We start from the raw sequence: 26,936 nt of genomic DNA, 5'->3' as shown, positions 1-26,936 counted from the left end.
GAAACTGGGGATCCGTTAGTGTTTCCCGGCTCAACACGCTTTTCATCCACCTACGTACATTTAGCCGCCAGCCTACAGTCCTAGCTCAGCCACTGCATATACCAAACAGCAAACATTGCACAATGAGCCCGACGAACCAGGCGACACAGCAAGCAGACAGCACACTCGGAAGCTGCCAGCACCGCTGGCTGCTGCCGCTTTTGCAGGGGGCTCGCGATGCCCCCCCCCCCTCCCCCCCCTCCGTCACGATGTTGGACAATCTTAAGTGCCATCCTTGTGACCCTGTATGGGACAAAGGCTACAAATCGGACAAGCCAGTACCTCACTTTGAGCCTGGTGACCCCTGGGTTACCGGGAATGATAGAAGAGGTTCCGGACCATTAATACTGAACACCCGTCCACGACATTTTCGCGAAGAACTGTGAGGACATCGCGGATCAATCATGCGACATAAAAACAACAGACGGGCTGAGTGGAGCTGAGAGAAGCGAGGTGGACACGTTGAGGGCACCTGAGAAAAGCGAGGGGGACACACTGAGGGCAGCTCAGAGAGGCGAGGGGGACACGCTGAGGGCAGCTCAGAGAAGCGAGGGGGCACGCTGAGGGCAGCTCAGAGAAGCGAGGGGGGCACGCTGAGGGCAGCTCAGAGAAGCGAGGGGGCACGCTGAGGGCAGCTCAGAGAAGCGAGGGGGCACGCTGAGGGCAGCTCAGAGAAGCGAGGGGGCGGGCAGTCTCCCAAGTCCTAGAGATTTAGCGTTATGCCTGCGATGACGCGTGAATGTAAAAGAATCAGGGCCAGGTCTGAGCGCAAGCGTACGGAGGTACCTGCGCTCCTCCGTGAACAATCACACGGGACGATGCGCTCTGACGTCATAAGGAGGAGCCCGCCTGCAATCGGCTGAAGATAACGCTTGCAATGAAAAAGTAGCGTACAATAGATACCGCGTATAGTAGAAAGCAAAATGCGGATAGTACCGGTATGCATGAAAAGTACACAGGACGCGACATGCTATAAAGCAATGACATCCCTGACGGGCGAGAAAAGGACAAAATTGGTCTCGGCTGGTCACGACTGGTGGAAGCCCCGCGACTCCTCCACCGGTGCAGCAGAACACATTCCACAACCACCCATCCACTCATTTCAACATCCCTTCTAAGAGCGATGTTCAACACAGCTCACTATTCAGGGCCCAGCATCGCGACACCACGGCCGAAACCAGACGCTTAGAAAATACCCTACAGCGGGAACCGAACCCGGCACCCACCGTCAGCCTGTCCGCCGGGGATGCCGCGTGGCTCGCTGGCCGGCGGCCGGTTCTCCTTGAGCTCGACGTGCGCGTCGGCGTCAGCGGACGGCGGCGGGTCGCGCTCGGGGGTCTGTTGGCCGGTCAGCGCCGTCGCCGGCAGCGGGCGCCGCATCGGCTCCGACTGACAGCTGAGGAGGCGGCGCCGGCCCACCGGCGGCGTCTGGAACGGCTCCGGCCCTACGAGGCGGGAGCCGGTCAGCAGAGGTCGACCGAGTTCAACAGAGGGGTCAACAGCAGGACATGGCAGAAGACGATACAGAGAGGTCGTCAACGGGAGACGGCAGAGGTCGACAGGGAACCGAACAGCGGCAGACAGCAGACGTTGACCCAGAGGTTCACAGCGGGAGGCAGCAGGGGTTCACAGAGGAGTCTAAGCGGGAGACAGGGGAGGCAACAGAGTCGACAGAGAGTCACAATGGAAGACACAGCGGAGAGCAGAGGTCAGCAACGGAAGACAGCAGAGGTCGACAAAGAAGTCAACAGCAGCAGACAGCAGAAGACGACAGAGGTCAGCACCGGAAGACAGCAGAGGTTCACAGAGAGGCCAACAGAGATGCCGCCATGCCGGTGCCTTGACACACAGTTCAAAGGCCTACATGCGACGCGTAGGAAACACGTGGGGCGAGCGTGAGGTACAACATGTCCACCTACAGCTTCACGTCTCACGAGCTTCCAGCAAAGACAGGTTAGTTCATCTCATGCGCAGGCTAACTCAGCAGTCGCGTCAGATGGAGATCAACACCGTCAAAAGACGGGTTAGTTCATCTCATGCGCAGGCGAACTCAGCAGTCGCGTCAGATCGAGATCAACACCGTCAGAAGACAGGCGAACGGCGCGGTGGATACAATGGCCTGACCTAGACCGCGAACGCCAAACGTTAACCTGGCCGCGTGGGGCGAACACACGACACCAGCTCAGCCTGACAAGGAAGTCTCGAGAACCGCGCGAGACTGAGGTGAAAGGAAAGGTCCCATATGGTCAGACAGACACTGCAGTCTCCGGAACCGCGCGAGACTGAGGTGAGAGGAAAGGTCCCATATGGTCAGACAGACACTGCAGTCTCCGGAACCGCGAGAGACTGAGGTGAAAGACGGGTCCCATATGGTCAGACTGGTATTGAACGGCTTAGGGCAACGCGGTCGCACTGGAACAAAAGGGCATCCGGAGCTGACGAGTCTGGGCTGGAGGGAGGACCATACCGCCCCGAGACCGCTGCCGGGGCTGACGAGTCGGGGCTGGAGGGAGGACCATACCGCCCCGAGACCGCTGCCACACACGACACGGGCAGCGTTCAACCCCCGCGGATAACATCCCCCTTTTAACCCGCCGACACCGGAAACGACGCGTCTCCGGCTGCGGCTTACTCAGCAGCGGTATGAAGTCTAAGATCGGAGATCGGAGAACATGCGACAGTGAAGTGCTATTATCGACCGCCGCGCAGCCTCGGCTGTCGTGTGATAGGATCGACAGCCACACATGATCACAACATCCATGTGAGCTCCTGGCAGTAGCAGCATCTATCATCCACCGCATGTCGAGATATTACCGCTTCATCGTTTTCCTTCCAAGGCCGCAGCGATGGCGTTCGCCAGCGACGGCGCAGTGGACACCCTCGTGGGTGCCACAGGACACCCTGTGTCGTCAGAGTACACGCGCCGCCTTTCCTCCGCCGTCGCACGCCGTCAGCCCGGGCTCGCCCGTTCCACTTTCGTCCCCCTGACCTCACCAGCGGTGCAATGTTCCATCACAAAGCCTTCTAAACCGGCTTTGCACCTGGGTCGGTGCTTCCATAAGCGCAAGAGATCAGCCAGGAGCCGTATGTTTGGCTGGCGCCGACGTTGGCAGCGGCTCCCACCAGGGCCGACGGAGACCAGCCCGTCCTGCTCCGGGAGTGCTCCAGTCGTGCCAGTCCTGTTACCTCCCGTGCCGGCCCCGTGGTGGGCCTCAGGCTGCCGCCCCCGTGGTGGGCTACAGGCTGCCGCCCCCGTGGTGGGCAACAGGCTGCCGCCCCCGTGGTGGGCTACAGGCTGCCGCCTCCGTGGTGGGCCTCAGGCTGCCGCCCCCGTGGCGCCCGGACCTGGCGTTCCACTCCCTGTATCCAGCGTTCGGCCAGTGAGAGACCTGAGCCCGACCACCCGTCCATCATCAGCCCGACTGCCCACTCATCATCAGCCCGACTACCCGCCCATCACCAGCCCGACTACCCGTCCATCATCAGCCCGACTACTCACTCATCATACTCACCCACCACCAGCCCGACCACCCATCCGTTATCAGTCCCATCACACACCCATCAAAAGCCAGACTGCCCACCCATCATCATCCCACCTATCCACCCATCACAAGCCCAACTCCTCACTCATTACCATCCATATTACCCCCTCATCAACAGTCCGACTACACATCCATCATCAGCCCGACAATCCACTCATCACCAGGAAATATAACTTTCCATTACCAGCCCGAACACCCACCCATCGCCAGCCAAGCTAACCACCCATCACCAGCCAACCTACCCACCCATCACACGCCGACTACACGCCCATGCGCCAATCTTCCACCTGCTCTCTTCCGCTGGGGCTAAAGCAGTTAACTGTGTATGAGCCGTTCACAAATGAGACTTTCGCCTTTCCAAAGATATTTGCCAATCCAGCCTGTGCAGTCCCGTTAACTGAAAAGCCGGCAGCAACAGCGGCAGGTGATGGCAACAGGAGCTTCGGCGTCGGTAGCAGGTAACAGGTAACGGCCGCGGTAGTGACAAGTAACAGCGGCAGCGACAGCGGTGACAGGTAACAGGTAATAGCGGCAGCGGCAGCGGCAGCGGCGGCGGCGACAGGTAACAGGTAGTGGCGCCGGCGGCGGCCGGTGACCGGTCCGGACTCAGCTGGCGCCAGTCCCACAAAAACCGGGCGCGACCAGTCGTGATCTACTGCTGGCGCCGTAAACAGCGCCCTGCCTCGCCTCCGGTCGGCCCGGCGGACCGGCACTGTCAGCGTCCCGCCAGACGCCGGGCCGGGCCGGGCCGAGCCGGGCCGGGCCGAGCCGGGCCGAGCCGAGCCGGGCCAGGCCGGGCCGAGCCAGGCCGGGCCGGGCCGGGCCGAGCCGAGCCGGGCCGGGCCGAGCCGAGCCGGGCCGGGCCGAGCCGAGCCGAGCCGAGCGGGATCCCGCTGTTGGCGCCCTCCGGGGTGGCGGCGGCGGCGGCGGCGGCGGCGGCGGCGGCGGCGGGATCTCCCGGGACCGCAACAGATTGTCAGGCGGGTGTGACGTCACGAGGGAGAGCGTGGAGACCCGCCGGCCTGACACAGACGGATCTCAGACGGAAATAATGCGGTTCCTTCATGACTCAACCGAGAGGGACACTTTAAGCATGAGTGTGCGGGGATCGCTTCCATGACAGCAAGGCGCGATGAACACTTATGTTAAATCAGAATTGTCGTCTGAGACGGCCAGCGGAGAGGCTCTCCCGAGAGAACACACGACTGGGCCTTCCTTTAGACACCGCGGGGTAGTCTCGACACCGTAAGACACCGTGTCGTTCGAGACATCCAGGGCACGCAACGCCCCGCAGTTGCGGACGGTCTGACTGCTCCTGGAGCCGCCGGCGCCGACACCGCCGCCGTCAGTTCGGCCGGCCGCCAGACTGCTGGGCGCCGCCGCCGCGCTGCACCCGCCGCGAGGCGTGCAGCCGTGCGCTGCGAGCGTGCCGGCCGCCCCGAGCGGCGACAGCTCCGGCGGCGCGCGCCCCGCGTCCCTGGGAGACGGCCGAGATCGGCGGTAGCGGCACTCGACGCCGACGTCCCAGGGGCTCAGGTCTGTGGGCCGGCGTCCGCGGCCCAGGGGTGCGGAGCAACCCTCAGCGTGGGACGAACCGCGACGGCGGCGCTCAGAGGCGCCCAGCCGGTCACTGGAAGCCGGCCGCCGTGCAGGCGCCGACGCCGAATGCACGGCCGCACAGGAGATTACAGTGCAACGCTAGTGACCTGGTTTCGGTCGGACGCGGTCAGCCGGTCACCACATGCTGCGGCAGCCCAGGCAGCGGTGTTTGGGACGACAACGCGGCTTTGTCTTAGGTCGTATACAGTGAAGTGCCAGGTCAGCGTGATCCGTTGTGGCAGTCGCGACAAGTAAGTGGGCAACGTACCGGAGCTAAAGCAGCGTCGTTTGAGGCGAAGGTGCTCCGTTCTTAGTTTGAAACAGCTGCATGACGTATCAAGCACACCATTACAACCTCACCATGGTGAGATTGAGTGGGCATCTCAAATCGGTCCTACGTCCAAATCCATGTTTATAACTCCTTCCGTGACACGACGCCGTCTTTCTTCTGCGGAGGCGTCTCGATCTCGCAAAAGTTGGCCCGGTGGCGCCCCTAAGTCACGGTTACGACCCCTGACCGCCCGCCGCCACCAGGCCGGGTCGCATCGGGTCGGGAGCGGAACCAAGGCCGGATCCGAAGGCCGGTCCCGCCGCCGCCGTGGTCAGAGGGCGTGGCACGAGCCCGCCAGCCGACCCGACCAGTCCACGTAGCGGCGCCGGCTGAGCGGATAGGCAGACACCGCGCCTCTGGTGCGCCCCCTTCTCCCCCTCAGCCGGTATGACCGGCGTGACCGTACCGACGAGACCTCGGGTCAACCCTGAGGTCACGCCTTGTTCCGTACGAGCTCATAAGCGCCGCGGGGCGACGGCCAGACACGAGCATACCAGGCCGGGTGGACAAGAACAGATGAAGCTTTTAGGGGTTGATTAGCTTATTGCTCATAACTAAACACGTCTGCTGCTGTAATGGTCCGTGAACCGTCGGCGACATGAAACGATTCCCTGTATCTGAGCGCTTCTAACAAACCATTTTGCTCCAGCAATTGTTATAGAGACAAGGTCAAGCTAGGGTGGACGAGACTGGACCAGACCAGACCACTATGCCGGACCAGACCAGGACAGAGCCGACCATACCACGACAGAACAGATCGGACCAGAAAAAACGGCACGACACAGAACATAATCGACCAAGTGAGAACGGACCGCACCACAACAGACAAATCGATCCCCAGAATGAGAGTACATGGAAGACGGTGACCACATAAGCACCGGATACCAGCGAACGGTCGCGAGAGCGCACAATCCTCGACAGCATGGTCGAGGAAGTCAATCCGCTGCGTGTTTCTGGAATAACTTCCCAACCGTTACAGATATGTCCACCAAACTATCGTTCCCTGTCAGGCAATGGCTTTGACACAATCACGAGGAAAAGATACATCGATGCCATGTCAGATCACGGAATATTCATTGTGTCGGAATTATCATGACGTTATCAGTGATGGCAAGCGCAGCTGTCTGCATTTCTGCAGGGATAAACTCGCAGTTTTTCTTGTTATAACAGCCCCAAGGTGGTCAAAGGGATCTGTGCCGACCATTCGCCATAACACGAAGGTAAGCCAGCACATTTTCCGAACCAATCACCACTGAAAACGTCGTGAGCGTAGCCATACGTGATGCGGCTGGGAACAGCAAAACAGTCGCATCTAATAAGTCGGCCTGGCCTCCTTCTATTGACGGCAGGGCGTCGTTCCAGCGTGGAAGAGAGTAACCCATCATTTTGCACATTGTTACAAGCCCCGTAAGGCACTGCGGCCGGCGGAGACATTCCCTGCTCTCAGGCATTGTACGTGACCTGTGACGTCATCAGTCATGCGACGAGTTAGCTGAGCGTCTCTTGGGTGAGATGGGTCAGGGCTTTCAATCGCCGCCCAATGTTTTCGATCGGACGGATGGAGCCGGAGGCAGCTGGGAGTTGTATAGAGCCGGAGACAGCTGGGAGTGAGGACAGAGCCGGAGACAGCTGGGAGTTGCATGGAGCCGGAGACAGCTGGGAGTTGCATAGAGCCGGAGACAGCTGGGAGTTGTATAGAGCCGGAGAGAGCTGGGAGTTGTACAGAGCCGGAGCCAGCTGGGAGTTGTATGGAGCCGGAGCCATCTGGGAGTTGTACAGAGCCGGGGACAGCTGGGAGATGTACAGAGCCGGAGACAGCTGGGAGTTGTATAGAGCCGGAGACAACTGGGGGTTGTATAGAGCCGGAGACAGCTGGAAGTTGTATAGAGCCGGAGACAGCTGGGAGTTGTATAGAGCCGGAGACAGCTGGGAGTTGTACAGAGCCGGAGACAGCTGGGAGTTGTACAGAGCCGGAGACAGCTGGGAGTTGTATCTCCGCTGGCCGTCGGATACTCCGGTCGGCAGCGGACTGAGCGCCCGGCTACCATCACAGTGGCCGCGGCCTGCCCTCGAGCCACGGCCACTCCACAGATCAATTTTTCGGAGTTCGCCGCTGCAACGCTGACAGATTTCGCCGCTCATAGTGCGGGTAGGCCAGCAGTCACTCTGGCATCATCTGCAGCATTCGTCATTTTTCGTTCCACCGCCACCCCGGACCTCACCGCCGTACCTTCATTGGCGCCAGCAGCGTACTACTATTTTTCACGACCGCGCAGTCTCCAGTGTCAATTTCACCACATTTTTTAACGCTGCAAGCAAAACCGCAGAGCTGCAGCTGGGCCTGTCAATGCTGAACTGGAATGAGGTGTGATAGAGCAAGCAGTGGGACGGGCCCGACTATCTGACCTGACCCGACCACGCCTGACGACCTGGCCTCACGTGGCAGAGGTGCTGTACCTGTACCCGACCTGGCTGTGCCTGAGCGTTCTGAGCGAACTGGGCAGGACCACTGTATCTCACCTGACGCGGTACGCCATGTGATAATCCCATCTTACCTGACCTGACCTAATATGACCTGACCTGAATGTACCCGGCCATCCCGGACAAAGCCTGGCGTGACTGTACCGCACCCAGCCTGGCACAACTGCACGTGACCTAACTTCCTGGTCAGACTCGGCCTGACCTGACCTGACGTACCTGATCCGTTCAGAGCCGACGGCGAGGAGACGGTGGTGGAGCGGCCGCCCGGGAATGTTGCGTTCCTCTTGTGTCGGCCCTGTAACACAACACATGCACTGCGTCAGGAAGGCGACAAACGCGAGGCGAAGACGAGTACAAATCAACGCTGCGACTGTGCGGAGCACGGCTCACCAACAGTCAGATCGTCAGAGCAGCACCACAGATCATCAACGCTGCGACTGTGCGGAGCACGGCTCACCAACAGTCAGATCGCCAGTACAGCACCACAGATCACCAACGCTGCGACTGCACGGAGCACGGGTCAACAACAGTCAGATCGCCAGTACCGCGCCACGGACCATCCGCAGGTCGTCAGAGCACAACCGCAGACCATCCGCACATTGGCAGAGCAGCGCCACAGGCCATCCGCAGATCGCCAGTGCAGCGCCAGGGACCATCCGCAGATCGCCAGTGCAGAGCCGCAGACCCTCCACAGATCGCCAGTGCAGCGCCACAGACCCTCCACAGATCGCCAGTGCAGCGCCAGAGACCATCCGCAGCAGGCCACTGCTGTCAGCCGGCTGAGGTGGGGGTGGGGAAGCGGGGTCCACTGGCTGATGTGGGGCGGGGAAGTGAGGTCCACCGGCTGATGCGGGGCGGGGAGGCGGGGTCCGCCGGCCGATGTGGGGCGGGGAGGCGGAGTCCGCCGGCTGATGTGGGGCGGGGAAGCGGGGTCCGCTGGCTGATGTGGGGCGGGGAAGCGGGGTCCGCTGGCTGATGTGGGGCGGGGAAGCGGGGTCCGCCAGCTGATGTGGGGCGGGGAAGCGGGGTCCGCCGGCTTATGTGGGACGGGGAAGCAGGGTCCACTGGCTGATGTGGGGCGGGAAAGTGGGGTTCGCCGGCTGATGTAGGGCGGGGAAGCGGGGTCCGCCAGTCGAACGGCGATACCAGTTCCAGTCCACGTGGCAACCAGTCACGGTGGCGTCGCAGCAATATAACACAACACACTACATGTCGGCACAACACACTACATGTCGGCACAACACACATGTCGGCACAACACACTGCATGTCGGAACAACACACCGCATGTCGGCACAACACACTACATGTCGGCACAACACACTACATGTCGGCACAACACACAACATGTCGGCACAACACACCGCATGTCGGCACAACACACCGCATGTCGGCACAACACACTACATGTCGGAACAACACACCGCATGTCGGCACAACACACTACATGTCGGCACAACACACTACATGTCGGCACAACACACCGCATGTCGGCACAACACACCGCATGTTGGCACAATAAAGAATCAAACAGTTCACAGCGAGCGCAGCAGATGGCCATAACAGAAGACAATGAACAAGGGGTCGTCATGAACCGCCTGGCTGCTACCGCCGATGTCTATGCCCAGTAACGACAGGGACGATTCAATGATGCCGATCTTCGCCCCCTCCCGCCGTTCAGCAAGGCAGTTAGACGCAGAAGTAAACGACCGTCGTCTTCGAACGAGGCCTCTCTCGTCTGACTTCAGCTTTCATTCATGGGCCCAGGCCTTTCTTCTACGCGACCGCAAAGATGTCGTCACGGTGGCGTGGCACGGGCCTCGCGCTGGCAACAGTCCTGACCTAGCGCTGCTGAGCTGACGTGCTCATGACACTTCACGGCACGGGCCTCGCGCTGGCAACAGTCGTGACCTAGCGCTGCTGAGCTGACGTGTTCATGACACTTCACGGTACGGGCCTCGCGCTGGCAACAGTCGTGACCTAGCGCTGCTGAGCTGACGTGTTCATGACACTTCACGGTACGGGCCTCGCGCTGGCAACAGTCGTGACCTAGCGCTGCTGAGCTGACGTGTTCATGACACTTCACGGTACGGGCCTCGCGCTGGCAACAGTCGTGACCTAGCGCTGCTGAGCTGACGTGTTCATGACACTTCACGGTACGGGCCTCGCGCTGGCAACAGTCGTGACCTAGCGCTGCTGAGCTGACGTGTTCATGACACTTCACGGTACGGGCCTCGCGCTGGCAACAGTCGTGACCTAGCGCTGCTGAGCTGACGTGTTCATGACACTTCACGGTACGGGCCTCGCGCTGGCAACAGTCGTGACCTAGCGCTGCTGAGCTGACGTGTTCATGACACTTCACGGTACGGGCCTCGCGCTGGCAACAGTCCTGACCTAGCGCTGCTGAGCTGACGTGTTCATGACACTTCACGGTACGGGCCTCGCGCTGGCAACAGTCCTGACCTAGCGCTGCTGAGCTGACGTGTTCATGACACTTCACGGTACGGGCCTCGCGCTGGCAACAGTCCTGACCTAGCGCTGCTGAGCTGACGTGCTCATGACACTTCACGCTATCGGTGCCCATTAGCAAGCACAATGGCCTGGACCGGCACGTGTATGTGATGCCGCCTGACCTAATCGCGAAGGCACTTCAACTTCAGACTCAGCTGAGCGGCGTTTGTACTCTGTCGCTGAGAGACAGCGCTTTCGCCGCTAGTGCGGCGATTGCGAGAGCCGCGCCACTGGCTATAACCTGGCAGTTTCCGGTCAGCTGTTAACACGACCCAAGCGACACCAGCCGGGTCAGCGGTCTGTCCGGTCGGCGTGTGAGAACGCCACCCGCCAGTTGCCTTTTGACAAGATTGCCTCACTTTAAACTATGCCTTCGCTGGCATTCTCGATTGGAATGTCCCTTTTTGTGCGAGACTGGCACAATGTACTGTGAATATGAGTTGGTCCGTCCACGTTGAGTAGTACATATTGTTTTTGTTGTTGTTTTTGCCGAACTGTTGTTTGCTCTTTATGGCTGAACTCTCGAAGCCGCTTGACAAATAGACGCTCGTGTTTTACTGCCGACATATAAACACATACACATACTACAGAGCCTCGTGCTCCTACCACGGGCATGCCATGTCGCTTCTACATGGCGACATGAGCGCGCGGCCTCAGAAGCCGGACGCCACGTGCCCCTCCGTCATGTGTTCCTCCGTGTCTGGAGATCGTTGAGAAACCATCTATCGACGTAACTTCAATCCGGAGAAATCGTCACTGAAAGCGCTGCTGACGAACCGAACAGCGCTCGATTAGGTGGCAGGCTGCTTTTAAACTCTCCCCCTCGCGCGCGCGCGCGGTTAGCGAGCACATGTCCTCGCGGACAGACTCGTCACGTGTTCAGCGAGCGGCGATGGCCATTAGAAGAGTATTGCACGCCGGCTTACACAACGACACGCCGCCGGCACTTGAGAGTGGCAGTGGTGAGCTACACCCCACAGTGGTGAGCTGCGCCGCTTTGTTCACAGCTGTTTTTGCCCGAACTGGGACGATGTGGCAACAGGGGCGATTGTAATGCGCCCAGACGCACTCTATCTAACAATCGGTACGTGTCAGATCAATATCTCGCATCACTTGCAACGAGCCCACAGCGCTGTTGTGAAACACTGGACGGCGGGTCGCGTCCCATTTGAACACGAAATGGACGGCGTGCACCAGCTCGACGCGTCAAAAGCAAAGACCGAGGCATTTATGAACCAATACAGTGGAAACTGCACACCAGCCGCATTTTAACCATCTCGGGCTGAAGGGGCTTTCAAAACCGTCACCCACACCTCTCAAGGGTCACGTGTTCCAGTGACGACACAGGTGCACACCTAGCACACCAGTGACGTCACTGGTGCACGCAGCTCGTCGGCATCGCGTCCCCGTGGTGCAGAAGAGACGCGGCCACTGTGGCGCGCCGTGTCGCAAGGCAGTGCGGCGAGAAAAACAGCGGCGAGAGGCGGCGATAAACGGCGCAGATGGGGAGATGAACCGGCCGGGAGACGGGGCGAGTGCGTCCGTCGCTGGGAGGTCGGCCGTCCGGCTGTCCGTACCCCACGGTGGCCGACGGGCACCCCCAACACTGCCCACCGGCCTCCCCAGATCATCAGGTCCGCAGATCAGAGGCGCCAACGGCCGCGCGCGCCGTTCCATGGCGGCGTCGCTTTACGAGGCGGGTGAAGACAATGGGCAATGAGCTCCGAATATCGCCCTACACCGCGGTGCGGCTTGGCACGCCGCCACCTCCGTGATATTGTGTGGCGTCCCGGTGTTCGTTCACAAGCAGCGTGTCGCACTAAGTTTGGAGCCCATACGCGTGCGTGCGTGCGTGCGTGCGTGCGTGTGTGTGTGTGTGTGTGTGTGTGTGTATGTGTGCGTTACAAACCAGTAATAAACTGGGAGTGAGATTACCACAAGCAACACGTGGTCCTATGAAATGCACCAGCCACCTACGGGCATTCGCCATCCATCCATCCATCCATCCATTCCATCCATCCATCCATCCATCCATCCATCCATCCATCTATCCATCCATCCATCCATCCATCCATTCCATCCATCCATCCATTCCATCCTATCCCCTTCGGATGACATATTTGTTCAGACTTCCGTCTTTGGTTTTTTTCCATCTGCGTTCTCCGACTTCTACTCGCTGTTTTTGATATCCCGTTCTCCGGTCACCGAAGATGTCAAGTACCAAGGAGTGGATGAAAGTCTGTTTATCCAGCACGTCAGCCACACACCAGGCGAGACCGATAGCCACAGCAATAACTGTGCATCCGCTGCGCTAACACCCTGTCCCAATGACTCGGTAACAATGCGGTCTCCTCCGGTCTGGCGGCCGTCGACCGCGGACGCCACGCGCCACCGGCCCGACGTGCTGAACAGGGAAACAGTGCGCTAAATACTTTGTGGGAGGCCAGATTGTGAGGGAGCAATGGATCAAGTTATCGCGGACCAACCACGCCGACGAACGTCTCCGAGACGACCGCGCGACCTAAGCTCGGGGAACGCCAACAACGCGGCAGTGCGGCTGGTTGTGGGAGTTTAGCCAACGGCGGCGCAGCAGCAGCGGGCCCCGTCAGATGATGCTTTGAAACAAACGAACGCCACAAATGCTTGGAGCCACACTGTAGTTGGTTCCTTGGGACGCCCTCCGGCGCTACCACCAATCCATATGATCACAACCGAGCGGGCCCAATGGAAGGCACAAGCCCACTGACACTGCCCAGCGAACGGGACGATGCTGACACTGCCCAGCGAACGGGACGAGGCCGACACTGCCCAGCGAACGGGACGATGCCGACACTGCCCAGCGAGCGGGACGATGCTGACACTGCCCAGCGAACGGGACGATGCCGCCACTGCCCAGCGAACGGGACGATGCCGACACTGCCCAGCGAACGGGACGATGCTGACACTGCCCAGCGAACGGGACGGTGCTGGCGGCCACCATGTACCAACTGTATGCAACACAATGCAGTTCTGTCCATTCTGTGTGCGCACGCCATACGCGCGCCACACCACACCGCAGACCGATCTCAATCCCGCCCACGACACAGAATGCCCCTGACCCCGGTCACTGACCTTGACCATGGTGGTGTAGACATGGAGCGCGTCGATCCACCAGCGCGACTCGTCCCGGCACGTGCCCTTGATGAAGGTGACGCGATCGGGCGCAGTCAGCGCGATGCTGTAGCTGTTGCCAGTGACGTCCTCGGCGTCGGCCACTTCCATCACCTTCGACATATCGATCACGCCGTGCGGCACCGTCTCCGGCTGGAACAGAAGGCCAAGAGAGGTCAGCAACGGTGACAAAGTCCTGAGGGAGCTCACGCGGGAAGCGAGAAAAAGATGGTGGAGTTTAAGAAAGGTAACGGACGTTCCAGGCCACGTAAGGAAACGGAGTGGCGTTGCCGGTATGAAACGCCTGGGCACTTCACATCGCTTCTTTAAAACACTACGAAGGTTACAGAAGCTGACAGGTGTAACTGCGGTCACAGAAGGTCACTAGTGGCGCCCAAACCATGAGAACAGTTCCTGTATCCCGTCAGAAACATAAGTGCCAGGACCCAGAGCCCTGAGGAACCGGAGCCCAAGCAAGTATCCCACTTATGGCAGGCTATCCCACTACTGGCAGGCCACACACGGGTCACGGCTATCTTAAGGCATGGGTAGTGAGTCATGGGGGTCACGGGTGGGCTTCACCGGGTACTTCCATTCGGACACCGCTGGAGCTCCACAGTGTATTTGGGCATTGAGTTTCCAAATACGGCAAGTCTGGCGCACGAGAACACTCCACCGGTCACCCAAGGGTCACAGAGTTCGAGACGAAGCTTCGTCGGAGCGCGGTATCAACACGGCCGCAATAGATGTCCCTGAAATGACCGTCGGACAAGCCGGTCCCAGTGGCGTCTCTTCCAAACAAGATCCGCATCAATTTATCCGACTTCCGCGCGCCCGGAGGCCACCAGCGCTCCGCCACGTCCCCGACGGTGCCCCAGGTCACCCAGTCCGATCCGTCCCCGGCGAGCGGGGAGGGGGTGTCGACGTCACCCCACCGTTGACACTCGCCGCCGCGGCTCTCGGGCCAGTGGCGATCGATGGACTTCGGGGCGGGCGCCGATGACGGCCGGTGTCGTCGCGTCCCCCCGCGGCCCGGCACGCCGAGGCAGAGGACAGGGGCATGGCCGGTGACAGGGGGCACCTCACCCCGTCAGTGCTGATGACGCCCCTGGATAAGTCAGCGCACGGGGAGCGGCGGGGTCCCCGCGGCCGCCGTGAGGGACCGCCGGCAGTTAACGATCGGCCCTGTCTGTCGTGCTGCACTGTGACGCTGCGATCACAAATGGGATCATCCCTTACATGGATGACTGGCAGCCCTCTCTCCTGCGGGCGCGGGAGGGCGCGACCCCATCGCACCCGGGGACAACATTCGACGCGCATCACTGGACGGATGATGACGGGACGGCCGTTCGCTGGAGCCAGGCACGGCAGCCAATCCCACTCACATATCGGCATACAAGTGTACACCAAAGTACGGGCGTCCATTGGTCGCGTGTCTGAAAGATATCCATTCAGAAAATCGGGGCAGTCATCACGCAGAGCGTCATAAGCAGCCAGCAGCATGGAGGTCTTTCCAGCCAAAAAAACTACGTCTAATTATACACATTGTTGTGTAAAAAAATAATAACAAACATCAATATTCGCCAAATACGCAATGCACTAGACATCAGCACTAGGGTAGGGTGTTGTGTCTAGTACGCGAATCATTGCATGCGCTACCGCACGTTAACCCGTGTTAGCCAGTACGACAACGCCGCTGAATTGCATTGAGTATAGCATCGCAGATGCATTTAATTGTTACAAATGAACGCAAGCTTTAACAAGAACGAATATGCTGGCAACACACAGTGAGATCGGGTATCATATTCGTAACGACCACACTTCATCTGAGTCATCTTTTGGCGGGTTATCCCTCCGATAGCGTGACAGCAGCGGGGCTGACCCCGCTTCGTCCAGAGGAGATCCACTCACTGATCTGCCGACGAACGCCAGCAAAATACGACCACAACCGTCATTAACAATATGTGCCATCGAAGGCAAAATCGAAGAAATCAGACAGGCCCCGACCTCTCAATGCAACTGGAACAGCGCTTTGCATGCTTAATGAACAGTGCAGCGTGTGCCCACATGACACCACCACGGGACAAACGGGCCCCGGTCACGTGACGCCATCACGGGACAAGCGGGCCCTGGTCACGTGACGCCATCACGGGACAAACGGGCCCTGGTCACGTGGCGCCATCACGGGACAAACGGGCCCCGGTCACGTGACGCCATCACGGGACAAACGGGCCCTGGTCACGTGGCGCCATCACGGGACAAACGGGCCCCGGTCACGTGACGCCATCACGGGACAAACGGGCCCCGGTCACGTGACGCCATCACGGGACAAGCGGGCCCTGGTCACGTGACGCCATCACGGGACGAACGGGCCCCGGTTGGCTTCATCGTAGGCACGAAAGGCACGCGTCCCATCTTCATACGGACATTTTTGTGTCAGTAAGATGTATTACACAACCATAATAACTGTTGTTCAGTTGATCGATAAAGTATTCGTTTCACTGCGTGACAGGGCTCCCGGGTCATGACCTGCGGCCGCGCAGGGTCACGCTGCTAGGCGGTGGACACGCCAGCAGGTATCGAGGAGTTGCATGTGAGGGCCACGCTTGCGACCACACCGGCCATTTCAGAGTTGTTAATAATACAATGTGCGCCACGATCCCAGAGCCGGCAGCTGACCCAAGCCTCAACCAGCGGGAAAGCTGCTTATAACGCAGATTACCGCAATGTTGTCGGGTCTATTCGCGGCGCGTATCCACTGATATATAGCCTAGGGACGTTTGGATCCTGACACTCACTCGCAAACTAACAGCATTCCTCGCAAGGAGTCATGACAATGGACTGTCCAGCCATAAACACGTCATTAAAGCAGCTGTTGAACTGAAGTCGTTCACAATCAGTCCCACTTCCCACTTCACAAACACTTCGCCGACACAGCCAGCTACCTCACCTGCCAACTGAGCCGCCACGCTCCTCGCGGCAGGCGTGCCCCTGTCAGGGCGATAACATAATCGCAGTGCCTTTCCCCCCAGCACATCCAACCGAGTCTGTGACGGAAGGTCGCCATCGCCGCAGGCCCCGGCCGGGCAGTCCCGGCCGGGTTCAGGTCCCACCCCGACACCCCAGAGCGGCGCGACCGGTAGCAGGCCCCGATTTCAGCGGGCCATCACACGCCTGCGAGCCTGTCCTCTGCAGATCGTGCCGCCTGCTGGCCGACGGCTCCAGGGTCGGCCGGACAACACCTGGACAGTGTCTGGACAACACCTGGACCTTTGGCCCTTCCGGCACCCCGATGATGCCGGAAGGGCCATAGGTCAGGCACCGACCGCACCAGGACGCAAATTGCTCGGCTCCTGCTGTCGTGGGTCAGGAAATCGATCAGGTATTCGACCTGCATCCACCGGAAAGGATTCACGGCATCCTGCTCCCTGTCCACCACCGCAGCAGGTTCTGATGGAGAGGTTGGGAGTCCGAGGTCCACACTGTCCGCAGCCTTCTTCCCTCCCACTTTTCCTTCTACCTTCTACCTTTTACCTTCTCCCCCCCCCCCTACAGCCACAACTAATGAGAATATCACAAGGACTGAGGTAACGGCAGGCACTTCAGCACGTCGAGCGTTTAATCAGTGGTGTTTGCCAGAGCGGTGGTAAAACATCGCCGCGCCTCATGAGCGTGCACAGCTCTGACACAGCTCGTTTGCAGAGTAAGGGTCCAACTCGATCATCTGATAACGGCCATTGTGTACGGCATTAAGGTCGGCTTAGTGGTGCTTCGGCAGATTCAGAGGTCGCCAGGGTGGTGCAGGGGAGCTCGGGTTTTGATGGGTTTACTGCACCTCCAACTGCACCAACAGGTGCAGCGCGACCGCCTCGGTTGAAAGGCCCGCCGCTCGAGGGCCGAGGATGCAGAGCTCAGTGTTTTTCCGAGATGACGGCGCTGCCGACGGCGCCGGTCCGCCGGTCCGCCGGTCCGCTCCCCCGACAGTGCGTCTTTCCTGCACCACGAGAACCGCCGGTCCGCCGGTCCGCTCCCCCGACAGTGCGCCTTTCCTGCACCACGAGAACCGCCGACCGGAAGGGGCGCCGCGCTGCTTCAACATTCAACGCAGTGCATGGAGTTTTTGCAGAGCTGTCAACGGGTCAGAACAGCCCTGGCAGCTCCCACCGGTCACGTGGTCCCACGCCAGCGCTTAATACAGGTCACGTGTGCTCGGCCCGGCACGAGGCCCGCGCCCGGGGTCCACCTGTGTGGCTTCCGGTGTCTGTGTAGGGCTGCCGGGCACCGAGGGCTGGAGGGGAGGGGGGGGGGGGGCTCACACAGAGCGCACGTGCCAGAACCAGATCGGAACAGCCGAGAACGGACATCAGCATCTGCCGCTGACGGCAGTGGGCGGGAGATGTGAGCGTGCAGCACCTTGCAACAGTCAGCGCCTGCACCTTCCGAGATGCACAAGCATGCACAAGCATGCACCAGATGCACGAGCACAAAATGTGCACGGAGGCAGCTCGGTACCAGCCTAGTTTGCGCCGACGTCGGCCGCGGCACGCTCGTGTCCCCTCCGGGGCACGTGTCACTTCCCGGCGGCGACATGTGTCGACGGTGACGCGCGGCCGCGTGAGCCGTCGACCGGGCCGCCGAGCTGGTGCCCATTCGCGACAACAGATGGCGGACCGGTCCGCGGGCCGGACGGCCCGCCCGGCGGCGGCGGCAGCGGCAGCGGCGGCGAGAAACAGCACGTCACAGGCTGATACCCGGTATCGCTGGCCGAGGGTGATGTGCAGTGTTCAGCCACCTGTGCAATCGGCGTCGGCGCTGCCAACGGCGCCGCGCTCCCGCGTCCCGCACCAACCGTGGCCACGTCCCGCCCGACCACCGCCGCGTCCCGCGTCCACGGACGGCCGACCGAGGCCGTCAGGCTCGCGCAGGCACAAACCGGACCGCAGAGCAGTTTGACCAGACGACATTGGGCATGGCGGGCACGACCGGGGGTTCAGCCCGCCAGTGACGACAGGTGAGGTCCCACGCAGAGCCTCCTGGCACTGCGCAAACTGTGACCCTCTGAGGCCAGCACCCCACAACAGGTCTGAACCCCAGCGCAGCGGAGAGAGCGGGGTAGTCGAGCCCCGACGACGCCGGTGGCAGAGGCCTCCACCCGACCCCTGACCGCTGACGGGGCGGGGGCGGGCCAAGCCAACACGGACAACGGGCAGACGAGACAAAGCCAAAGACAACAGACACGACAGACAGCAGACAGACGCAGGCGGTCAGCGACGCAGCGCGCCGCCCCCGTGAGAACAGCCGGCCAGCTCCGCAGACAGCTCAGGGTCTTTCATTCCGCAGCCTTGCACATCTCCTCATATGCCCTCGGTTCTCAGCCCTCCGACTGCATATCTGCACTGCACGGGCCTCTGTCACCCATCGGCAGCCTTCGGGAGGCCTCACGTCCTCGCGGTCCTGCGCACACCACCACCGGAAGTGGCACCGAGTCGGCGCTCCAGACAGTGTCAGGGAGGCGGCCAGCGCTGCTCAGAGGCGGCCGAGGGCGGCAGGCCGTGCCCAGATCGCCACGCTCGGCGGCTAAATCCCCGGACGCGGCCGTCATATGACGACGACACCCAATGGCTCCATGATGACCCCATAGATCAGATAATGACAAGAGAAGTGGGCAGTAGGCCACGCCGCTTGCGGCGCGCGCAGCTTTCCGCAAGATATGAAGAACGTGACACCGGCCACCAGCGGTACGGCAGGACCGGCGGGAGCCTCGGCCATCGGTACAGCAGGGACGGCGGGAGCCCCGGCCATCGGTACAGCAGGGGCGGCGGGAGCCCCCGCCATCGGTAACGCGGGGCCCGCCGCAGCCTCGGCCATCGGTGCGGCGGGGCCTGCCGCAGCCTCGGCCATCGGTACAGCAGGGCCCGCGGCAGCTCCGGCCATCGGTACGGCAGGGCCCGCGACAGCCTCGGCCATCAGTACCGCAGGGCCTGCGGCAGCCTCGGCCATCAGTACGGCAGGGCCCGCGGCAGCCCCGGCCATCAGTACCGCAGGGCCTGCCGCAGCCCTAGCCATCAGTACCGCAGGGCCCGCGGCAGCCCCGGCCAGCGGTACGGCAGGGCCCGCTGACAGACAGGCTTGCCTCGACCCCGGCTCCCGAACCAGTGACCGACACGGCTGTCGGCCGGCCGGAACCTACACGCCCGCACTCCCACGCAGCGGAGAACGGAACGCCAGGACGCGCGCACTGCGACACCACCGGCCGGCTGAACAATGCACAACGAGCCCAGCCTTGACTGAGCGGCATGGCCACAAGGGGTTCTCCTGAGTGCATGGGGGGGGGGGGGGGGGGGGAAGCATAGCGTGAGTGGTCATTTGTCAGTCAGCTGCTAGTGTCATGGAGCCATTAGCAATTCTCTAGACGTGTACACATTCCGCAGTGGCAACACGCATTGCAATACTGGCTTGGACATGCTCTCGGCTGCGCAATTTGCATGCAGCTGCGGTCACTGAGCAGCCTCGCCGCCACCCCCTCGTGTCTCTCACATCCGTCAGCGGCGCCCTCGGGCCTGCCGTGAATTCAGCCCGTCAACAGCGCCGCCCAGCGCGCGTCATCGCCGGCTGCAGCAGCGCCAGAGGGCGGAGCCGGTCGGATGAACCGGCCGGGCGGCGCCCCCCAGAGCGCCGACACGCCCGCCACTGCGGCGCCGCCCTCCCCCCCCCCCCCCCCCCGCCGCAGCCGCCGCCGCCGCCAGCCGGTCACCGGCTGGCTGCGTCACCGGTCACCGGCAGCCCCGGCCGACCGCCGGCAGCGGTCGGCGGCGGGGCAGACGTCAGTCAGTAGCCGGCGGCGGGGCAGTCGTCAGTCAGTGCCGGCCACTCAACGCACCAGTCGCCGCACTATACGGCCATCCTCAGCCATTGATCACGCCTACTATCGGCCATCACATCAGCGGCCGCTTCAACAGCCCGCGGCTGTTAAAGCGGCCGCTGCCAACCCGTGCCCACTCAGCCACCCACTCGGCACCGATCACGAGATAGAAGGCACCACGCGGGCAGCTGGGCAGCAGTCCGGGCCGGCGCGTCCTCAGGCCATGGTCGCACCGCTCTGGTGCTCCCGACGACGCTCGGCGCCCGGGGTCCAGCCAGAAACACCGGCCGCCGGCCACGCAGCGGCTGCCGCTGGCGGACGGGGTCATCATTCGCCTCCCGATGAGGTCAGGACCGTCGCCCGTTGCCCCGCCACGGCGCGTGGACGGGAGAGCAAAGCGGATGAAAACAGCTCGGCGCAGTACTTCTCCGACGCAGCGTTATGGTGCGGTAGCGTTCGAAAAACTCACTGCAAGTGCCGTCCACTTCAGCTGGGCAAGAACACATTGCCGTGAGCCGCTCCAACTCCTGTGGCGCAGCGCGCTCGCTGACCCGCCAGCGCTCCACCAAGGGCTCCAAAGCCCGCAACACATCATCGCTCCACGACCGCCAGCGATCGGCGTCTGCGCTCTTGAGGCCCTCCCCCCCCCCCCCCCTCCATGGTACACGGTCCCGCTTCGGGAGCTCACCTGGCTCACGAGTCGCGACCAGATCGTGACTGGTGACCGATGAGATGCCTCCGCTCGTGCACGGCACACCTGGAGCCTCTCCCTCCGGCGAAGGTGTAACCACCCCAGAGGTCCACGGTCCGCGGGCCACCCCAGAGGTCCGCGGTCCGCGGGCCACCACAGAGGGCCACCCCAGAGGTCCGCGGTCCGCGGGCCACCCCAGAGGGCCACCCCAGAGGGCCACCCCAGAGGTCCGCGGGCCACGCGCCACCCCAGAGGGCCACCCCAGAGGGCCACCCCAGAGGTCCGCGGTCCGCGGGCCACGCGCCTCGGCGGGGCAGCCCTAGCCAGACAGCAGCACTTCTGCGCTCGCTCAACACGAGTGCGCTCGCTCAGCACGAGTGCGCTCGCTCAGCACTTCTGCGCTCGCTCAGCACGAGTGCGCTCGCTCAACACTTCTGCGCTCGCTCAACACGAGTGCGCTCGCTCAGCACTTCTGCGCTCGCTCAACACGAGTGCGCTCGCTCAGCACGAGTGCGCTCGCTCAGCACTTCTGCGCTCGCTCAGCACGAGTGCGCTCGCTCAACACTTCTGCGCTCGCTCAACACGAGTGCGCTCGCTCAGCACTTCTGCGCTCGCTCAGCACGAGTGCGCTCGCTCAGCACGAGTGCGCTCGCTCAGCACTTCTGCGCTCGCTCAGCACGAGTGGCTAGCTCCAACACGAGTGCGCTCGCTCAGATGCGCTCGTCACACTTCTGCGCTCGCTCAGCACGAGTGCGCTCGCTCAACACTTCTGCGCTCGCTCACACGAGTGCGCTCGCTCAGCATTCTGCGCTCGCTCAGCACGAGTGCGCTCGCTCAGCACTTCTCTGCGCTCGCTCAGCACGAGTGCGCTCGCTCAACCTCTGCGCTCGATCAACACGTGTGCGCTCGTCAGACACTTCTGCGATCGCTCAGCACGTTCGCTCGTCTCAGCACTTCTGCGCTCGCTCAACACTTCTGCGACTCGCTCAGCACTTTGCGCTCAGCTCAGCCACTTTGCGCTCGCTCAAGCACTTCTGCGCTCGCTCAACCCCACTTCGCGCTCGCTCCCACTTCTGCGCTCGCTCAGCACGAGTGCGCTCGCTCAGCACTTCTGCGCTCGCTCAGCACGAGTGCGCTCGCTCAACACTTCTGCGCTCGCTCAACACGAGTGCGCTCGCTCAGCACTTCTGCGCTCGCTCAGCACGAGTGCGCTCGCTCAACACTTCTGCGCTCGCTCAACACGAGTGCGCTCGCTCAGCACTTCTGCGCTCGCTCAGCACTTCTGCGCTCGCTCAACACGAGTGCGCTCGCTCAGCACGAGTGCGCTCGCTCAGCACTTCTGCGCTCGCTCAGCACGAGTGCGCTCGCTCAGCACTTCTGCGCTCGCTCAGCACGAGTGCGCTCGCTCAACACTTCTGCGCTCGCTCAACACGAGTGCGCTCGCTCAGCACTTCTGCGCTCGCTCAGCACGAGTGCGCTCGCTCAATACTTCTGCGCTCGCTCAACACGAGTGCGCTCGCTCAGCACTTCTGCGCTCGCTCAGCACGAGTGCGCTCGCTCAACACTTCTGCGCTCGCTCAACACGAGTGCGCTCGCTCAGCACTTCTGCGCTCGCTCAACACTTCTGCGCTCGCTCAACACGAGTGCGCTCGCTCAACACTTCTGCGCTCGTTCAACACTTCTGCGCTCGCTCAACACGAGTGCGCTCGCTCAACACTTCTGCGCTCGCTCAACACTTCTGCGCTCGCTCAACACTTCTGCGCTCGCTCAACACGAGTGCGCTCGCTCAACACTTCTGCGCTCGCTCAACACTTCTGCGCTCGCTCAGCACTTCTGCGCTCGCTCAGCGCTTCTGCGCTCGCTCAACACTTCTGCGCTCGCTCAGCACTTCTGCGCTCGCTCAGCACTTCTGCGCTCGCTCAGCACGTCTGCGCTCGCTCAGCACTTCTGCGCTCGCTCAGCACTTCTGCGCTCGCTCAGCACTTCTGCGCTCGCTCAGCACGTCTGCGCTCGCTCAGCACTTCTGCGCTCGCTCAACACTTCTGCGCTCGCTCAGCACTTCTGCGCTCGCTCAACACTTCTGCGCTCGCTCAGCACTTCTGCGCTCGCTCAGCACTTCTGCGCTCGCTCAGCACTTCTGCGCTCGCTCAACACTTCTGCGCTCGCTCAGCACTTCTGCGCTCGCTCAGCACTTCTGCGCTCGCTCAGCACGAGTGCGCTCGCTCAGCACTTCTGCGCTCGCTCAACACGAGTGCGCTCGCTCAGCACGAGTGCGCTCGCTCAGCACTTCTGCGCTCGCTCAGCACGAGTGCGCTCGCTCAGCACTTCTGCGCTCGCTCAGCACGAGTGCGCTCGCTCAACACTTCTGCGCTCGCTCAACACGAGTGCGCTCGCTCAGCACTTCTGCGCTCGCTCAGCACGAGTGCGCTCGCTCAACACTTCTGCGCTCGCTCAGCACGAGTGCGCTCGCTCAGCACTTCTGCGCTCGCTCAGCACTTCTGCGCTCGCTCAACACGAGTGCGCTCGCTCAACACTTCTGCGCTCGCTCAGCACGAGTGCGCTCGCTCAGCACTTCTGCGCTCGCTCAGCACGAGTGCGCTCGCTCAGCACTTCTGCGCTCGCTCAGCACGAGTGCGCTCGCTCAACACTTCTGCGCTCGCTCAACACGAGTGCGCTCGCTCAGCACTTCTGCGCTCGCTCAGCACGAGTGCGCTCGCTCAACACTTCTGCGCTCGCTCAACACTTCTGCGCTCGCTCAACACTTCTGCGCTCGCTCAACACTTCTGCGCTCGCTCAACACTTCTGCGCTCGCTCAACACTTCTGCGCTCGTTCAACACTTCTGCGCTCGCTCAACACTTCTGCGCTCGCTCAAAACTTCTGCGCTCGTTCAACACTTCTGCGCTCGCTCAACACTTCTGCGTTCGCTCTACACTTCTGCGCTCGTTCAACACTTCTGCGCTCGCTCAACACTTCTGCGTTCGCTCTACACTTCTGCGCTCGTTCAACACTTCTGCGCTCGCTCAACACTTCTGCGCTCGCTCAACACTTCTGCGCTCGCTCAACACTTCTACGCTCGTTCAACACTTCTGCGCTCGCTCAACACTTCTGCGTTCGCTCTACACTTCTGCGCTCGTTCAACACTTCTCCGCTCGCTCAACACTTCTGCGCTCGCTCAACACTTCTGCGCTCGCTCAACACTTCTGCGTTCGCTTAACACGTGTGCGCTCGCTCAACACTTCTGCGCTCGAAACACTTCTGCGCTCACTCAACGCGTGTGCGCTCGCTCAACACGTCTGCGCTCGCTCAACACGTGTGTGCGGCTGCTGTAGCTCTGGATCCCACTTACTCGGGGACCAATCTGCCCTGGTGGGACACGTGTGGTGTATTCACATACAGCGATGCATTAATAATAAAAAGATGCACGTGCGTTTACATTGATAAGTTATCAATATTATGTACCACTCGGGACCAAAACAAGCCGGAAGTGATATAGCTATTACTAGAGGTTACGCGTGTTTTTGCGCAGATTGCACCCCAGTAAGAACAGGTCCCGAGTTCCCTCCTCCCACATGCGCGGCGCCATCCGCGCGACCACGGTGGCACGCACTGCCGGTGGTCTCCCGGCCAAAGGCGCCGGGGTCCGCAGGCCACAGCGCGGGCCGGTGTTACGCGTCACTGGCCGGGACATCAACCCTCGGACGGTTTGGCGCCGCCACGGCTCCGTTGCCATGGCGACCAACATTGCTAGCGGCGCTTCAGCGGCCAGGTCACCGGAGCGCCGCTACTACCGCGTTCATCTCGCCGCTACCGCTCAAATCTCAGCAAAACAGGTGTGTACGTGCGCGGGCGGGCGGATGCGGTGCGGAGCCGAGCGGGGCTGTGCCTACAGATGATCGCATCTCGCCGCTACCGCTCAAATCTCAGCAAAACAGGTGCGTACGTGCGCGGGCGGGCGGATGCGGTGCGGAGCCGAGCGGGGCTGTGCCTACCGATGATCCGGACGGGCGGGTGCGGTGCGGAGCCGAGCGGGGCTGTGCCTACCGATGATCCGGGCGGGCGGGTGCGGTAAGGAGCCGAGCGGGGCTGTGTGCCTACCGATGATCCGGACGGGCGGGTGCGGTGCGGAGCCGAGCGGCGCTGTGCCTACCGATGATCCGGACGGGCGGGTGCGGTGCGGAGCCGAGCGGGGCTGTGTGCCTACCGATGATCCGGACGGGCGGGTGCGGTGCGGAGCCGAGCGGGGCTGTGTCTACAGATGATCCGGACGGGCGGGTGCGGTGCGGAGCCGAGCGGGGCTGTGTGCCTGCCGATGATCCGGACGGGCGGGTGCGGTGCGGAGCCGAGCGGGGCTGTGCCGATGATCACATCTCGCCTTGCACGGCCAGCCCCCACTGTGTGACGGGAGGGGGAGGGGAGAGCGAGAGAGAGGACAGCGCACGGACCGTCCGGCCGCTCCCAAAGCCGTCGTCGCCGACATCGATGCAGGCGAGGGCCGCGGACAGGATGGACACCATAGCACAGCCACCGCCACAGGTGACGCCCTCCAGGTGACGGGTGAAGGGTGACTGGTGGAGAGTGAGGGGTGACGGGTGAAATGTGGCGCGGACGGGTGACGCCGTCCGCGCCAACTGGGACGTGCCCAAGGGGGACAAGGAGGTCATGCCCCCCCCCCTCCCCCCCCCCGCATCAGCCAAGAGGTGTACACCAGGTACTGGGCAATGTTGCCAGCGTTTGGCTTAAATGTTTGGGACTTCCGAGCAAGAAAAGCTGATATTTACCCCCCCCCCCCCCCTCCCACACACACACACACAGGCACCATCTGAGGCAAATGTTGACTACGTGCCTGGTTACCAAGCAACAATGATAAGGCCCGTAAGCTGTAAAGCTCGGCCAGCCGCGGTAGCGCAAACTTGCAACTCGTGCACGTAACGTAAATCCATCTATCAGTAGAGCTGCGCAACAGCCCGGACGGCTGTTGGGCGCATTACTCTCGGCAGCAGATCCGCGCCCCTTTCACACGCGACGCTCTCTGCAAGCCGCCCATCCGCTGCACCGCTTACATAACGCTCCCAGATTCCCCTGCTATCGTCTTCGACCGGCGCATTTCACGTCGGTAGAGCTCGCCGGCCAGCGCAGTCCACTCGAAAAGATTCGGCGAGCAACAGATGTCGCCTAGCCAACACCTTTCACTACCCCAATCGCCCCATCCGATACCGCCATGGCCCCATCGGTCCCCCTAAACCAGTGGCGCTGGTCGGCGCAACAGAAATCAGAAGATGGCCGCGCGCCCAGCCCTGCATCCAGAGCAAGACACAAAACCTAACGGTCACCGAAACTTGCGGTATTGTTTCGTAGTTAGTCCAGTGCTCATACAGCTCGCTTAATGGTGCTCAATACACGACAGACATGCAACTTTTCCCATCATGTTTTTCAACGCTTCAGTGCAAGCCACTGCCATCGTGATGAGCTTAGCCAGGCACCATGCTGGGGTGGGGTCAGTGGACGCTCCATGCAATGGGAATCGTCGCCTTCATTCTCTACATTCCGCACCAAATACCCCTCCCCGCCCCCCCCCCCCCCCCCCACACACACACACTTCACCACTGACGCCTCCAAGAAATGAGGAGCCCAAACTGGGACAATGTTCCAATTCAAGGGCACGCGTGGGCGACGGCCGCCATGGAGCCGATACCCCTGCCCCCTCTCCTGTCGTCCTTGTGACCGTGACCC

The 26,936-nt window shown here is 61.7% G+C and overlaps 1 protein-coding gene across 1 annotated transcript in view; it reads right to left on the bottom strand.

Moving 5' to 3' along the window:
• Positions 1 to 1,353: 1,353 nt before the first annotated feature.
• The window catches only part of LOC119091052 (protein outspread), a gene marked incomplete at its 3' end in the record, with an annotated part of 100,672 nt that continues 75,089 nt past the window's right edge, over positions 1,354 to 26,936 (bottom strand). Inside the window, exons 4-6 of the mRNA XM_037213769.1 lie at positions 13,614 to 13,805; positions 8,209 to 8,287; positions 1,354 to 1,484 (exon numbers count right to left, since the gene is read on the bottom strand). Coding sequence (XP_037069664.1) covers positions 1,354 to 1,484; positions 8,209 to 8,287; positions 13,614 to 13,805 — 402 coding nt within the window. The remainder of the gene's footprint in view (positions 1,485 to 8,208; positions 8,288 to 13,613; positions 13,806 to 26,936) is intronic.

The sequence above is a fragment of the Pollicipes pollicipes genome, unplaced genomic scaffold (assembly GCF_011947565.3).
Source record: "Pollicipes pollicipes isolate AB1234 unplaced genomic scaffold, Ppol_2.1 Scaffold_3216;HRSCAF=3773_pilon_pilon_pilon, whole genome shotgun sequence".
Lineage (NCBI taxonomy): Eukaryota > Metazoa > Arthropoda > Thecostraca > Pollicipedomorpha > Pollicipedidae > Pollicipes > Pollicipes pollicipes.
Note: the sequence above shows the minus strand (reverse complement) of the source record. Positions and strands in the feature narration are given on the sequence as shown.